The 16,611-nt window shown below is 40.5% G+C and overlaps 1 protein-coding gene and 1 long non-coding RNA gene across 2 annotated transcripts in view; one reads left to right on the top strand and one right to left on the bottom strand.

Moving 5' to 3' along the window:
- LOC309650459 overlaps positions 1-2,162 on the bottom strand; it is a 369,298-nt gene extending 367,136 nt beyond the window's left edge. The window contains exon 1 of the long non-coding RNA XR_014257582.1: positions 1,734-2,162. This is a non-coding gene — a long non-coding RNA (uncharacterized lncRNA). The remainder of the gene's footprint in view (positions 1-1,733) is intronic.
- Positions 2,163-4,458: 2,296 nt separating this feature from the next.
- Positions 4,459-16,611, top strand: part of B4GALNT2 (beta-1,4-N-acetyl-galactosaminyltransferase 2 (SID blood group)) — a 42,585-nt gene continuing 30,432 nt past the window's right edge. Inside the window, exons 1-2 of the mRNA XM_082441762.1 lie at positions 4,459-8,201; positions 9,148-9,285. Coding sequence (XP_082297888.1) covers positions 7,963-8,201; positions 9,148-9,285 — 377 coding nt within the window. The 5' untranslated portion in view covers positions 4,459-7,962. The remainder of the gene's footprint in view (positions 8,202-9,147; positions 9,286-16,611) is intronic.

Here is a 16,611-nt window from a genome sequence, read left to right as displayed (position 1 = left end):
GTCAATATAATCATATTGGGTTTTCTCCTGACCTGAATTTTCTCTTGGTGAAATTTATTAATACATTGTGTGTTGGAGGCAGAGACATCGAATAATATCCTTCTAACTGGGAAGGAACTTTGATACCGGAAAACGAAGCAGGCAACTCCATGAAGTGCAGTTATGAAGTTTATTGTGGGTAACTTACATATGGGCTGGATCTGGCAGAGGATCCAGAGGCATTTGATCCATAGGCATTCAAAGCTGCACTCTGTGCTGCAGAAAAGGGTACAGGGGGATTTTAAGGGCCAAAGCTAAAAATAGAATCTGACTACTAGGGAGAATCATGTCCATATTGATGGGAACCGGGTTTTTTTCCCCTCCCTTTGGGGCTTTCATGACCATTAACCATCTGCATCAGCAAAAGGCATCCTTCCAGGACTGAAAAGGCCAGGGGAAAAGTTGATAGGAAACTTACCTTGCTTGGGCACATCCTTGTGAGTAGGCTAAAGCTCAGTGACATGGAAAAGGGAGCAGGTAACAGTTTAAGGAGAAAACAACTATAGAATACCAGAAAAGCCATTTACCTGGAGAATTTTTTTCTCCCCACTTTCGTTTTTACTCAGTGACATAATTCTTCGTTTTATTTCCTGACGGCGAAAGGAAAAAAATCCAATCCTCAAAAAGGTCAAGACCGAGAGCCTCCCATCAAGCCTCTTAGATAGCCTCAACCACCAGAGGGCAGACAGCAGAAGCAAGAAAAACAACAATCCTGCAGCCTGTGGAACAAAAACCACATTTACAGAAAGATAGAAAAGATGAAAAGGCAGAGGGCTATATACCAGATGAAGGAACAAGAAAAAACCCCAGAAAAACAACTAAATGAAGTGGTGGAGATAGGCAACCTTCCAGAAAAAGAATTCAGAATAATGATAGTGAAGATGATCCAGGACCTCGGAATAAGAATGGAGGCAAAGATCGAGAAGATGCAAGAAATGATTAAAAAAGACCTAGAAGAATTAAAGAACAAACAAACAGAGATGACCAATACAATAACTGAAATGAAAACTACACTAGAAGGAATCAATAGCAGAATAACTGAGGCAGAAGAACGGATAAGTGACCTGGAAGACAGAATGGTGGAATTCACTGCTGCGGAACAGAATAAAGAAAAAAGAATGAAAAGAAATGAAGACAGCCTAAGAGACCTCTGGGACAACATTAAATGCAACAACATTCGCATTATAGGGGTCCCAGAAGGAGAAGAGAGAGAGAAAGGACCCGTGAAAATATTTGAAGAGATTATAGTCGAAAACTTCCCTAACATGGGAAAGGAAATAGCCACCCAAGTCCAGGAAGCGCAGAGAGTCCCATACAGGATAAACCCAAGGAGAAACACACCGAGACACATAGTAATCAAATTGACAAATGTTAAAGACAAAGAAAAATTATTGAAAGCAGCAAGGGAAAAACGACAAATAACATACAAGGGAACTCCCATAAGGTTAAGAGCTGATTTCTCAGCAGAAACTCTACAAGCCAGAAGGGAGTGGCATGATATATTTAAAGTGATGAAAAGGAAGAACCTACAACCAAGATTACTCTACCTGGCAAGGATCTCATTTACATTCAATGGAGAAATCAAAAGCTTTACAGACAAGCAAAAGCTAAGAGAATTCAGCACCACCAAACCAGCTCTACAACAAATGCTAAAGGAACTTCTCTGAATGGGGAACACAAGAGAAGAAAAGGACCTACAAAAACAAACCCAAAACAATTAAGAAAATGGTCATAGGAACATACATATTGATAATTACCTTAAACGTGAATGGATTAAATGCTCCAACCAAAAGACACAGGCTTGCTGAATGGATACAAAAACAAGACCCATATATATGCTGTCTACAAGAGACCCACTTTAGACCTAGGGACACATACAGACTGAAAGTGAGGGGGTGGAAAAAGATATTCCATGCAAATGGAAATCAAAAGAAAGCTGGAGTAGCTATACTCATATCAGATAAAATAGACTTTAAAATAAAGAATGTTACAAGAGACAAGGAAGGACACTACATAATGATCAAGGGATCAATCCAAGAAGAAGATGTAACAATTATAAATATATATGCACCCAACATAGGAGCACCTCAATACATAAGGCAACTGCTAACAGCCATAAAAGAGGAAATTGACAGTAAGACAATAATAGTGGGGGACTTTAACACCTCACTTACACCAATGGACAGATCATCCAAAATGAAGATAAGTAAGGATACAGAAGCTTTAAATGACACAATAGACCAGATAGATTTAATTGATATTTATAGGACATTCCATCCCAAAACAGCAGATTACACGTTCTTCTCAAGTGCGCACAGAACATTCTCCAGGATAGATCACATCTTGGGTCACAAATCAAGCCTCAGTAAATTTAAGAAAATTGAAATCATATCAAGCATCTTTTCTGACCACAACGCTATGAGATTAGAAATGAATTACAGGGAAAAAAAAGTAAAAAAGACAAACACATGGAGGATAAACAATACGTTACTAAATAACCAAGAGATCACTGAAGAAATCAAAGAGGAAATCAAAAAATACCTAGAGACAAATGACAATGAAAACACGACGACCCAAAACCTATGGGATGCAGCAAAAGCAGTTCTAAGAGGGAAGTTTATAGCTATACAAGCCTACCTAAAGAAACAAGAAAAATCTCAAGTAAACAATCTAACCGTACACCTAAAGAAACTAGAGAAAGAAGAACAAACAAAATCCAAAGTTAGCAGAAGGAAAGAAATCATAAAGATCAGAGCAGAAATAAATGAAATAGAAACAAAGAAAACAATAGCAAAGATCAATAAAACTAAAAGTTGGTTCTTTGAGAAGATAAACAAAATTGATAAGCCATTAGCCAGACTCATCAAGAAAAAGAGGGAGAGGACTCAAATCAATAAAATCAGAAATGAAAAAGGAGAAGTTACAACAGGCACCGCAGAAATACAAAGCATCCTAATAGACTACTACAAGCAACTTTATGCCAATAAAATGGACAACCTGGAAGAAATGGACAAATTTTTAGAAAGGTATAAGCTTCCAAGACTGAACCAGGAAGAAACAGAAAATATGAACAGACCAATCACAAGTAATGAAATTGAAACTGTGATTAAAAATCTTCCAACAAACAAAAGTCCAGGACCAGATGGCTTCACAGGTGAATTCTATCAAACATTTAGAGACGAGCTAACACCCATCCTTCTCAAACTCTTCCAAAAAATTGCAGAGGAAGGAACACTCCCAAACTCATTCTCTGAGGCCACCATCACCCTGATACCAAAACCAGACAAAGACACTACAAAAAAAGAAAATTACAGACCAATATCGCTGATGAATATAGATGCAAAAATTCTCAACAAAATAAAAGCAAACAGAATCCAACAACACATTAAAAGGATCATACACCACAATCAAGTGGGATTTATCCCAGGGATGCAAGGATTCTTCAATATACGCAAATCAATCAATGTGATACACCATATTAACAAATTGAAGAATAAAAACCATATGATCATCTCAATAGATGCAGAAAAAGCTTTTGACAAAATTCAACACCCATTTATGATAAAAACTCTCCAATAAGTGGGCATAGAGGGAACCTACCTCAACATAATAAGGGCCATATATGACAAACCCACAGCAAACATCATTCTCAACGGTGAAAAACTGAAAGCATTTCCTCTAAGATCAGGAACGAGACAAGGATGTCCACTCTCACCACTATTATTCAACATAGTTCTGGAAGTCCTAGCCATGGCAATCAGAGAAGAAAAAGAAATAAAAGGAATCCAAATTTGAAAAGAAGAAGTAAAACTGTCACTGTTTGCGGATGACATGATACTATACATAGAGAATCCTAAAACTGCCACCAGAAAACTACTAGAGCTTATTAATGAATTTGGTAAAGTTGCAGGATACAAAATTAATGCACAGAAATCTCTTGCATTCCTATACACTAATGATGAAAAATCTGAAAGAGAAATTAAGGAAACACTCCCATTTACCATTGCAACAAAAAGAATAAAATACCTAGGAATAAACCTACCTAGGGAGACAAAAGACCTGTATGCAGAAAACTATAAGACACTGATGAAAGAAATTAAAGATGATACCAACAGATGGAGAGATATACCATGTTCTTGGATTGGAAGAATCAACATTGTGAAAATGACTATACTACCCAAAGCAATCTACAGATTCAATGCAATCCCTATCAAATTAGCAATGGCATTTCTTACGGAGCTAGAACAAATCATCTTAAAATTTGTATGGAGACACAAAAGACCCTGAATAGCCAAAGCAGTCTTGAGGGAAAAAAACGGAGCTGGAGGAATCAGACTCGCTGACTTCAGACTATACTGCAAAGCTACAGTAATCAAGACAATATGGTACTGGCATAAAAACAGAAACATAGATCAATGGAACAAGATAGAAAGCCCAGAGATAAACCCACGCACCTATGGTCAACTAATCTATGACAAAGGAGGCAAAGATATACAATGGAGAAAAGAAAGTCTCTTCAATAAGTGGTGCTGGGAAAACTGGACAGCTATATGTATAAGAATGAAATTAGAATACTCCCTAACACCATACACAAAAATAAACTCAAAATGGATTAGAGACCTAAATGTAAGACTGGACACTATAAAACTCTTAGAGGAAAACATAAGAAGAACACTCTTTGACATAAATCACAGCAAGATCTTTTTTGATCCACCTCCTAGAGTAATGGAAATAAAAACAAAAATAAACAAATGGGACCTAATGAAACTTCAAAGCTTTTGCACAGAAAAGGAAACCATAAACAAGACGAAAAGACAACCCTCAGAATGGGAGAAAATATTTGCAAACGAATCAACGGACAAAGGATTAATCTCCAAAATATATAAACAGCTCATTCAGCTCAATATTAAAGAAACAAACACCCCCATCCAAAAATGGGCAGAAGACCTAAATAGACGTTTCTCCAAAGAAGACATACAGACGGCCACGAAGCACATGAAAAGATGCTCAACATCACTAATTATTACAGAAATGCAAATCAAAACTACAATGAGGTATCACCTCACAGCACTTAGAATGGGCATCATCAGAAAATCTACAAACAACAAATGCTGGAGAGGGTGTGGAGAAAAGGGAACCCTCTTGCACTGTTGGTGGGAATGTAAATTGATACAGCCACTATGGAGAACAATATGGAGTTTCCTTAAAAAACTAAAAATAGAATTACCATATGACCCAGCAATCCCACTACTGGGCATATACCTAGAGAAAACCGTAATTCAAAAAGAGACATGCACCCGAATGTTCATTGCAACACTATTTACAATAGCCAGGTCATGGAAGCAACCTAAATGCCCATCAACAGACGAATGGATAAAGAAGAGGTGGTACATATATACAATGGAATATTACTCAGCCATAAAAAGGAACGAAATTGAGTCATTTGTTGAGACGTGGATGGATCTAGAGACTGTCATACAGAGTGAAGTAAGTCAGAAAGAGAAAAACAAAAATCGTATATTAACGCATGTATGTGGAACCTAGAAAAATGGTACAGATGAGCCGGTTTGCAGGGCAGAAGTTGAGACACAGATGTAGAGAATGGACATATGGACACCAAGGGGGGAAAACTGTGGTGGGGTGGGGATGGTGGTGTGCTGAATTGGGCGATTGGGATTGACATGTATACATTGATGTGTATAAAATTGATGCCTAATAAGAACCTGCAGTATAAAAAAACAAAGAAACAAAACAACTAATACTAAACTTTCATTGGGTTATTTGTATGGAAATATGTTAATATAAATGTTTCAGACATTTAAAAAAAAAAGAATCAAGGAACCAAAAAAAAAAAAAAAAAAGGTCAAGACCATGTCCCTCTGTTGTCGGTGATTTGTTTCTTTTTGTTAGGTTGAGAATTGTGTAATGAATTTGATGACCCTGTCATTCTTTAAAAAAAGAAAAGAAAAGAAAGGGGAGCGAGTAGGAATGTGGGCCTAAGATAAGCCAACAAAAGGGAGTCAGAGTGGTTCAGCCACACTATAGCACTGAGTCATCCTTGCCCTCCTAGAGAAAACTCCATTTGTTAGTGGTGAATCTTTCATTTAGGATACTACTGTACTCTATTTGCTAATATTTGTTTAGCATATTTACATCATTATTCATCCGTACTTACATTTGCATCGCTGTAAAACTGTTGTGTTGTTTTTTTAAAATATTTATTTAATTTATTTATTTGGTTGTGCCGGGTCTTAGTTGTGGCTTGCCGGCTCCTTAGTTGTGGCACATGTGCTCCTTAGTTGCGGCTTGCTGGCTCCTTAGTTGTGGCATGCGAATTCTTGGTTGCGGCATGCATGTGGGATCTAGTTCCCTGACCAGGGGTTGAACCCGGGCCCCCTGCATTGGGAGCGTGAGTCCTAACCACTGCGCCAACAGGGAAGTCCCTAAAACTGGTTTTTATAAATCGGCATTGAGTTGTTTACTTATGAAACATGGATTTGGGACTTTGTTGAGTACATAGGCCTTTGACAACTTCCTCAATTTCTTTCACTTTTACAGATCTGTTTAGGTTATTTGTGGGTTTCTAGAAAGTCATCTCTTTCATCTAGCTATTCAAGATCTAGGCTTCTTGTGTCGCTCATCTTCTATCTTCTCTCCCTTCTCTCCTCCCCTCTATTCTCAGTTCAGGGGACCAGGTTTAGCTGATCAGTATCTCTGCTTGCCGATTCCTGGGAAGAAGTTCTGGCTGATCAGCCCAGCTCAGAGTTGTCCACCCTTGGTGCAATCAGCCATGGCCAGGGGAGCATCGTGTGGTACAACTAGGCTCATAGGTGTCACCTCTGTGGGTCAGGAGAAGAGTCTTAGAGCAGGGAGGTTATATAGTAGGCAGATATCTCAAAAATTTTCTCCTCAGTGCTTAGATTTAGCAATTATTTCATTTCAGGTTTTTTTCTAATTTGCCACTTTCCATTTGCATTGTTATTAAGTTATTGTTTCTGCTTTTCTTAGATTCATTTTGTTATCCATTTTCAAACTTCTTATTTGATTGTTTAATTTATTAATTTTATGTCTTGTGATCAGAAATTTGTATTTAAAGCTTCAAATTTTCCACTCAGTATAGTTTTAGTGTGTTCCACAGTTTTGTATGTAGTACTTTCATTAGCTTTATATTTCTGTTCTGATGTTGTCCTTGATTCAAACACTTGCTTTGGAAAGCTTTAAAATTTTTTTTCCACGTTGTTGGGAGAGGGGGCTTATTATTATAGGTTTCATTTTGATTGTACTTGTGAGAGTGTGGAGTGTTTAATCTGATCGATTTCTACTTTATTATGGTTTTCTTTGTGTTCAAATAAGTGGCCCATTTTTGTAAATGTTCTAAAAGCTCTTTAACAGAATATGAGTTCTATAATTTAGCTGCTCTATTGCTTTATATATTTTTGAGACCTGATCCGTTAAGGACTGAGATTTTAGAGTGTTAGATGTGAGAATGTTAGAATCTATGACTATCTTTGTATTTGTAATCCTCCTTCCATATCCTGCCATTCTTTGCTTTGTGTGCTTTAATGCTAAAATTTAATGGATAAAGTTCATGACCTCTACATCTGTTTTGTGGATCATGCACGTGATCATGATAAGTGATCCTTTTGGTCCCACTTAATAATCTTTTTGCCTCGAATTCAACTGTGCTGACATTAATATTGCAAACCTTACTCTTTATTTCCCCTTGGGATCTTTTTGCCTATTCTTTTATTTGTGGTTTTTATTGAGTCTCTCTGTTTCAAACTGATTCTTTACTCTTCTATTTAACAGAAATCAATTTTGCTAAGTAGTGTAAGCTACAGGTTTAACTAACATTTTTCCTCCAGTTACTGTTCCCGTCTATATTACACAATCAAGTCTTTTTTGTTTACATAATAAAGAAAAATGACTTTAACGGCCTTTGCTCTTTTATGTCCCAACAGCTCTAGACATCTGTGGATCCTCAAGATGTCGGTCTTACTCTTGGCCCTGGGCATTGTGTTATTTATGTTCAGAAGTGTGTACCTTTATACAGCATCCAGTAACCACAAACCACAGCTCCCTCACCCTACTCTGGCTGCCGGGATGCTGAAGCTTCTGCCTGAGGAACATGTCAGGAGCCTCTTTACCTATGATGGAATCTGGTGAGATAGCAAGTTACTCCACCTTGGTCTGACCTCTCCTTCCTGTGGCTCAGAGTGTCCTGTTGTGCCCACTTTACAGCCAGTTGCCTACCACCCTGCACCTGTGTTGATTGCAAACGTGATTCCAAACCACGGAACCAGGAAAGGGCTTGGTCTGCAGGGCACGGACTCTGTTCCCAGCGAAGTCCCTTACGATTTTGGAGGGCCTGTTTAACCCAAACTACAGGAAAGATGTTGCCTTTCTGTCCCTCTGGCCTCCTCTTCTGGTTGGGGGTGCTGAGATGCCACTGACATTCCTGCGGCTCTCAAGTTTAAAGAAGCTTGGGGAATTCCCTGGCGGTCCAGTGGTTAGGACTCTGAGCTTTCACTGCCGGGCCTGGGTTCGATCCCTGGTCGGGGAACTAAGATCACACAAGCCGCGCAGTGTGGCAGAAGTTTGGTGCAGGAGATGACTCAAGAGAGGGGGCCTTTTTTTTGTTTTTGGATTATAAAATTTATTTTTTATTATTTTATTGGAGTCTAGTTGATTTACAATGTTGTGTTAGTTTCAGGTGTACAGCAAAGTGATTCAGTTATATACAGAATATTGTGTAGAGTTCCCTGTGCTATACAATAGGTCTTTGTTGGTTATCTATTTTATCTATAGTAGTGTGTCTATGTTAATCCCAAGCTCCTAATTTATCCCTTCCCCCCACGTTTGTTTTCCCTTTGGTAACCATAAGCTGGTTTTGAGAGGGGGGGGCCTTCTTGCTCTTTCCCCTTCCTTCCCCTCCCTGTGTCTTTGGGAACAGCCACTGCTGGCATTCTAGAGTCTCAATTCAACCCGGACGGTGGCTATGGGAAAGGAGAGCCTGAGGGGAACCACACGCTGGGTTAGGCTTCAGGCCCCACCTTACGCACCAGCCCCCCCACCCAATCGGTGATCTTAGTCCTCATCTTGTTTTAGGCTCTTCCCGAAAAACCAGTGCAAATGTGAAGCTTCGGAACATCAGGGAAGCTATAACTTTGAGGATGCCTATGGCCAGAGAGACCTCCCTGCGGTGAAAATGAGGAGACAGGCTGAATTTGAACACTTTCAGAGGAGGTAATGCAGACTCTGAGGGCTCTTGGGCCCTGAGGTGCAACAGAAGCTCTCCCTACTGTCTCCTGAGGGTGTGGGTCCAGGGAGAGAAGGAAGGCACTCTCGCTCTTGCAGGGTCCCTGGAAGGAACTATTAGGAATAAACCAAGTAAAGAGAACTGAGGAAATAGTCCTTCAATAAAGATTTATAAAACTTGGGAATTCCCTGGCGGTCTAGCGTTAGTACTTGGCGCTCTCATTGCCAGGGGCCTGGGTTTGATCCCTGGCTGGGGAACTAAGAGCCTGCAAGCCATGCTGCACGGCAAAAACAAAACAAAAAACCCACCACACTTGACGTGTCTCAAGCATTGCATAATAAAGAAAGAGCAAAGGAATGAAGAGACTTTGAAACGTCAGTGCGGTGTTGGTGGCACAGTTACCACACACCCAGGCCATCAGACCACGTACCTTTAGAGTCTCACCATGTTGCAGTATCTTATTCATTTATATGTTAAGAATGTACTGTCCCTCTGCTATGTGCAAAGTCCGGAGTTTTAAACCTTCAGGGTGTATTGGCCAGGATTGTCAGTTGAAAAGAGCAGAGATGGATTGTGTCTGGCTCATATCAAGAGAGAATTTGTAGGAAGGATGTTGGCACTTCCCCCAAATCCATAGGTGGTAGGATGACCAGGCTGGGAAATCAAGAACCAGGGGAGCACGGAATGGCTGAGCAGGTCTTTTCCCTTTTTTTTTCCCTCCCAGCAATCATTTATGAGTTTCAGTGGAAAGCGTGCTGTAATAAATAATATCACGGTGATTAAGGACTTGAACTCTTGAACTCGGAACAGGCTGGATGGCAAGTTACTTAGCCTCATGGTACTTCAGTATCTTCATATGAAAAACTGTAACAGAGATACCTCCTTCATAGGTTTATTGTAAGGAACATTGTGTTAACGTACAAAAGGCTAGTAACTCATAAAGGGCCTGACATATAGAAGCACTGCAAAAATATTACCTACGGTCATTGTTGTGGTTTATTATTACCATTATCATTCTTATAGTTCTTCACAGGCAATACATAATACATTAAGAGAGACTTCCCTGGTGGTCCAGTGGTTAAGACTCCGCGCTTCCACTGCAGGGGGTGCAAGTTCGATCCCTGACTGGGGAACTAAGATCCGCATGCTGCGCAGTGCGGCCAAAAAAAAAAAAAAGAAATACATAAATCACCTAAAGAGTAGATTGTTATAAGTGCTATGTGGAGAGGTAAATTAAAATATTGTGGTTGATGGCATAAAATTTAATGGAACAATGAAAAAAGGTGACCTTGAACTCTGATTTGTATATCAAGCAGGAGTCTCCCACAATCCCCCATCCCAGAAAAGCATCCCAGAAGGAAGAGTTAACACAGGGCCCAAAGCCAGAGTGGGCCTTTCCTGATGGCTGCATGACACGAAAGCAGGCCATAGCCGTTGCCGCCTAGTGCATCAGCTGGAGGCTGGAGGTATGAGTCCAGAGGGGCCAGTGGTGACGGCCCTGGTAAGCCAGCAGGAGGAATGTGCATTTTGCTTTCTGGGTGACGCAAAGAATTGAACAGTTTTAAAAAGTGGCAAGTTATTCTATGAGATACTTTCATATATAAAATATCACTCTGGCTTTTCTACAGAGGATAACCCGGAAGGAAGGCAAAGGGAAGGCAGGGAGACCTGTTGAGTAGCTGGGGGGAAGGTAAACGTTCCTTCTGCTGCCGCGACAGATGTTGTCTGTGCCTCTTTGATGAACGGTCCCTAGGCCACTGCCTTACTGCTCAGTTGACTGAGCCCAAGTCTTGAATTAAGGAAGGGAAAGGGGCAGTCGGGCCCCTCCAGGTTTGATTGTGGGAATCAGTCACTACCCCAGACTCCACACAAATGCAAGACTCCCCAGAAGAGGGAACAGCAGCAGGAGGGGGTGTTGGAGATCAGGAAGCCAGTGCAGTGTGCAGGTGGTCCTGGAGGGGCTGTGAGCCCGGGCTCCACATGGCGGTGCAAGGAGCGTGGGGCTCAGGGGCTAACAGCGCTGCCAAGGAACAGACTGGCTGCATCCTCCACGTCTCAGCTGGGCGACCCTGGGCAAGCAGCTTAACCTCCTCTGTGCTGTGGGGATGATAATAGTCCCTCGGGTTGGCGTTTAGTAAGTTGATCCATGGAAGGCCTTTATAGCCTCAGTGAAGTTATAGGATAGTAGAGGAGGTAAGAAAAATATATAGATAGACAGATTATATGATAAGCTCTTACACCAAGCAGAACCTGTGCCCTGGCCCTGTGCCCCTGTAACACCATCTGCCTGCTTCCTGCCAGGATGGTTCCCACCGTTTGCCTCCTGGTCTCCCTTTGCCACTGTCTGTGAGGTCCCTGTGGTCGGGGACTTGAGGTGCTTGGCACAGAGTAGGGCTAACAGGCATCTGTAGAATAAGTGGATGGTGGGAGGGGAAACACGGGGGCACGTTTATGTTGGAAGATGGCTCTGTCTGTGTCCTGGGTGGCACAGGGCTGCAGAGGGAGAGAAGTCATGGCCGTCCCCAGCAGGGAGTGCCTCAGGTGTGCATCTGGCAGGAGGTGCATGGTGGGGGAAGGGAGAGCAGGGAGGGAGCTTTGAAGAGATTGGAGCAGGTGGGCTGGGAGGCAGGGAGGGATAAGAAGAGGTACTAGCTGGGAGTGGGGACTGGTCTGGAGGGAGCTGGGCAGAAGGAATTACAAGAAGGAACAGATTCCAAACTGGGAAGGCCAAGGACTGGCCATGTTCTCACTTGCCCCTTCCTTCACCTGTTGGAAATGCCCAGCTCTCTTGGGATTATACCTGGCAATCTGGGTATGAACAAAAACAGAGTCCAGTAATGATAACTGACATGAATTGGGTCTCAGGCCATTAAGGAAGTAGCTGGGCGGGGAGACTCGTAGCGCGGAGCAAGGCGCTGAGTTAGGTACAAAGATCAATCTGATCGAGAGAACATATCTCAGTGAGCTTACAGTATAATAGAGGGATACAGCGTGTGCCCTCCCCCCGGGGTCAAGTGGCCACTCTCCCCGTCACAGCCTCCCTGCGCCACCATCATCACAGAGCACATGGGCAGTCTGTGGCCCAGGGAGTGTTTTCAGCAAATTGCATGGAACTCAAGAGTTCAATCCCAAGCTCAATGTTATAATAGCAGTCAGAGGGAGGGATGTGGTAGGTTTTAAGAGGGAGAGCAGCATCTAGCTCCGAGAATTGAAAAAGGAACATTCAAGAAAAAGGTGACATTCAGAGCTGGCCTGACCTCTGTTACTGAACAGACGACTTTGTTTTTTTGTTTTTTTTTTTTAAAGAGGAACTTAATTAATTAATTAATTAATTAATTTTTGGCTGTGTTGGGACTTCGTTTCTGCACGAGGGCTTTCTCTAGTTGCGGCAAGCGGGGGCCACTCTTCATCGCGGTGCGCGGGCCTCTCACTATCGTGGCCTCTCTTGTTGTGGAGCACAGGCTCCAGACGCGCAGGCTCAGTAGTTGTGGCGCACGGGCTTAGTTGCTCCGCGGCACGTGGGATCTTCCCAAACCAGGGCTCGAACCTGTGTCCCCTGCATTGGCAGGCAGATTCTCAACCACTGCGCCACCAGGGAAGCCCCCTGAACTTTGTATTCTAGCTTTTGGAGTCTGGCTCTGGGTTCTCACCTTTCCAGGAAAGGGACTTTATTGATCTCTTTGTCCTCAGTTTAGCACGGGGCCAGGCAAGTCAAGAAATGAATGAATAAGAGGCATGGGGTGATGTGTGACTCTGGACAGAGCTCTGGGTGTGATTCACTTCCTGAGGGAAGAGAAGCAGTTTGCAGGATGAAGCTTCAGGCATTAAAAAGGAATGATGTAGATCCCGCTGCACCTTTATTTTATTTTTTTTAATTTTTATTTCTGAGATATACATTTTAAAGTAATAACTAGGATTATTACTTATAACATTATACCAGAACATATAAGATTTTTAGAAATTTCATGTAATGTCTGAAACATTTATATTAACATATTTCCATACATATTTCCATACAAATACAAATATAAGATTTTTAGAAATTTCATGTAATGTCTGAAACATTTATATTAACATATTTCCATACAAATAACCCAATGAAAGTTTAGTATTAGTTGTTCTGTTTGTTTGTTTTTTTATACTGCAGGTTCTTATTAGGCATCAATTTTATACACATCAGTGTATACATGTCAATTCCAATCGCCCAATTCAGCACACCACCATCCCCACCCCACCGCAGTTTTCCCTCCTTGGTGTCCATATGTCCATTCTCTACATCTGTGTCTCAACTTCTGCCCTGCAAACCGGCTCATCTGTACCATTTTTCTAGGTTCCACATACATGCGTTAATATACGATATTTGTTTTTCTCTTTCTGACTTACTTCACTCTGTATGACAGTCTCTAGATCCATCCACTTCTCAACAAATGACTCAATTTCGTTCCTTTTTATGGCTGAGTAATATTCCATTGTGTATATGTACCACAACTTCTTTATCCATTCGTCTGTTGATGGACATTTAGGTTGCTTCCATGACCTGGCTATTGTAAATAGTGTTGCAATGAACATTCGGGTGCATGTGTCTTTTTGAATTACGGTTTTCTCTGGGTACATGCCCAGTAGTGGGATTGCTTGGTCATATGGTAATTCTAGTTTTAGTTTTTTAAGGAACCTCCATATTGTTCTCCATAGTGGCTGTATCAATTTACATTCCCACTAACAGTGCAAGAGGGTTCCCTTTTCTCCACACCCTCTCCAGCATTTGTTGTTTGTAGATTTTTTGATGATGCCCATTCTAACAGGAGTGAGGTGATACCTCATTGTAGTTTAGATTTGCATTTCTGTAATAATTAGTGATGTTGAGCATCTTTTCATGTGCTTCGTGGCCGTCTGTATGTCTTCTTTGGAGAAATGTCTATTTAGGTCTTCTGCCCATTTTTGGATGGGGGTGTTTGTTTCTTTAATATTGAGCTGCATGAGCTGTTTATATATTTTGGAGATTCATCCTTTGTCCGTTGATTCGTTTGCAAATATTTTCTCCCATTCTGAGGGTTGTCTTTTCGTCTTGTTTATGGTTTCCTTTGCTGTGCAAAAGCTTTGAAGTTTCATTAGGTCCCATTTGTTTATTTTTGTTTTTATTTCCATTACTCTAGGAGGTGGATCAAAAAAGATCTTGCTGTGACTTATGTCAAAGAGTGTTCTTCTTATGTTTTCCTCTAAGAGTTTTATAGTGTCCAGTCTTACATTTAGGTCTCTAATCCATTTTGAGTTTATTTTTGTGTATGGTGTTAGGGAATATTCTAATTTCATTCTTTTACATATAGCTGTCCAGTTTTCCCAGCACCACTTATTGAAGAGACTGTCTTTTCTCCATTGTATATCTTTGCCTCCTTTGTCATAGATTAGTTGACCATAGGTGCGTGGGTTAATCCCTGGGCTTTCTATCTTGTTCCATTGATCTATGTTTCTGTTTTTGTGCCAGTACCATATTGTCTTGATTACTGTAGCTTTGTAGTCTGAAGTCAGGGAGTCTGATTCCTCCAGCTCCATTTTTTTGCCTCAAGACTGCTTTGGCTATTCGGGGTCTTTTGTGTCTCCATACAAATTTTAAGATGATTTGTTCTAGCTCCGTAAAAAATGCCATTGGTAATTTGATAGGGATTGCATTGAATCTGTAGATTGCTTTGGGTAGTATAGTCATTTTCACAATGTTGATTCTTCCAATCCAAGAACATGGTATATCTCTCCATCTGTTGGTATCATCTTTAATTTCTTTTATCAGTGTCTTATAATTTTCTCCATACAGGTCTTTTGTCTCCCTAGGTAGGTTTATTCCTAGGTATTTTATTCTTTTTGTTGCAATGGTAAATGGGAGTGTTTCCATAATTTCTCTTTCAGATTTTTCATCATTAGTGTATAGGAATGCAAGAGATTTCTGTGCATTAATTTTGTATCCTACAACTTTACTATATTCATTAATTAGCTCTAGCAGTTTTCTGGTGGCAGTTTTAGGATTCTCTATGTATAGTATCATGTCATCCGCAAACAGTGACAGTTTTACTTCTTCTTTTCCAATTTGTATTCCTTTTATTTCTTTTTCTTCTCTGATTGCTGTGGCTAGGACTTCCAAAACTATGTTGAATAATAGTGGTGGGAGTGGACATCCTTGTCTTGTTCCTGATCTTAGAGGAAATGCTTTCAGTTTTTCACCATTGAGAATGATGTTTGCTGTGGGTTTGTCATATATGGCCCTTATTATGTTGAGGTAGTTTCCCTCTATGCCCACTTTCTGGAGAGTTTTTATCATAAATGGGTGTTGAATTTTGTCAAAAGCTTTTTCTGCATCTATTGAGATGATCATATGGTTTTTATTCTTCAATTTGTTAATATGGTGTATCACATTGATTGATTTGCATATATTGAAGAATCCTTGCATTCCTGGGATAAATCCCACTTGATCGTGGTGTATGATCCTTTTAATGTGTTGGATTCTGTTTGCTAGTATTTTGTTGAGGATTTTTGCATCTATATTCATCAGTGATATTGGTCTGTAATTTTCTTTTTTTGTAGTGTCTTTGTCTGGTTTTGGTATCAGGGTGATGGTGGCCTCAGAGAATGAGTTTGGGAGTGTTCCTTCCTCTGCAATTTTTTGGAAGAGTTTGAGAAGGATGGGTGTTAGCTCGTCTCTAAATGTTTGATAGAATTCACCTGTGAAGCCATCTGGTCCTGGACTTTTGTTTGTTGGAAGATTTTTAATCACAGTTTCAATTTCATTACTTGTGATTGGTCTGTTCATATTTTCTGTTTCTTCCTGGTTCAGTCTTGGAAGGTTATACCTTTCTAAAAATTTGTCCATTTCTTCCAGGTTGTCCATTTTATTGGCATAAAGTTGCTTGTAGTAGTCTATTAGGATGCTTTGTATTTCTGCGGTGCCTGTTGTAACTTCTCCTTTTTCATTTCTGATTTTATTGATTTGAGTCCTCTCCCTCTTTTTCTTGATGAGTCTGGCTAATGGCTTATCAATTTTGTTTATCTTCTCAAAGAACCAACTTTTAGTTTTATTGATCTTTGCTATTGTTTTCTTTGTTTCTATTTCATTTATTTCTGCTCTGATCTTTATGATTTCTTTCCTTCTGCTAACTTTGGATTTTGTTTGTTCTTCTTTCTCTAGTTTCTTTAGGTGTACGGTTAGATTGTTTACTTGAGATTTTTCTTGTTTCTTTAGGTAGGCTTGTATAGCTATAAACTTCCCTCTTAGAACTGCTTTTGCTGCATTCCATAGGTTTTGGGTCGTCGTGTTTTCATTGTCATTT

Source organism: Balaenoptera physalus (genome assembly GCF_965194825.1).
Source record: "Balaenoptera physalus genome assembly, chromosome: 20".
In the NCBI taxonomy this organism is placed as follows: Eukaryota; Metazoa; Chordata; class Mammalia; order Artiodactyla; family Balaenopteridae; genus Balaenoptera; species Balaenoptera physalus.
This window is presented reverse-complemented; position numbering and strand designations above follow the sequence as displayed.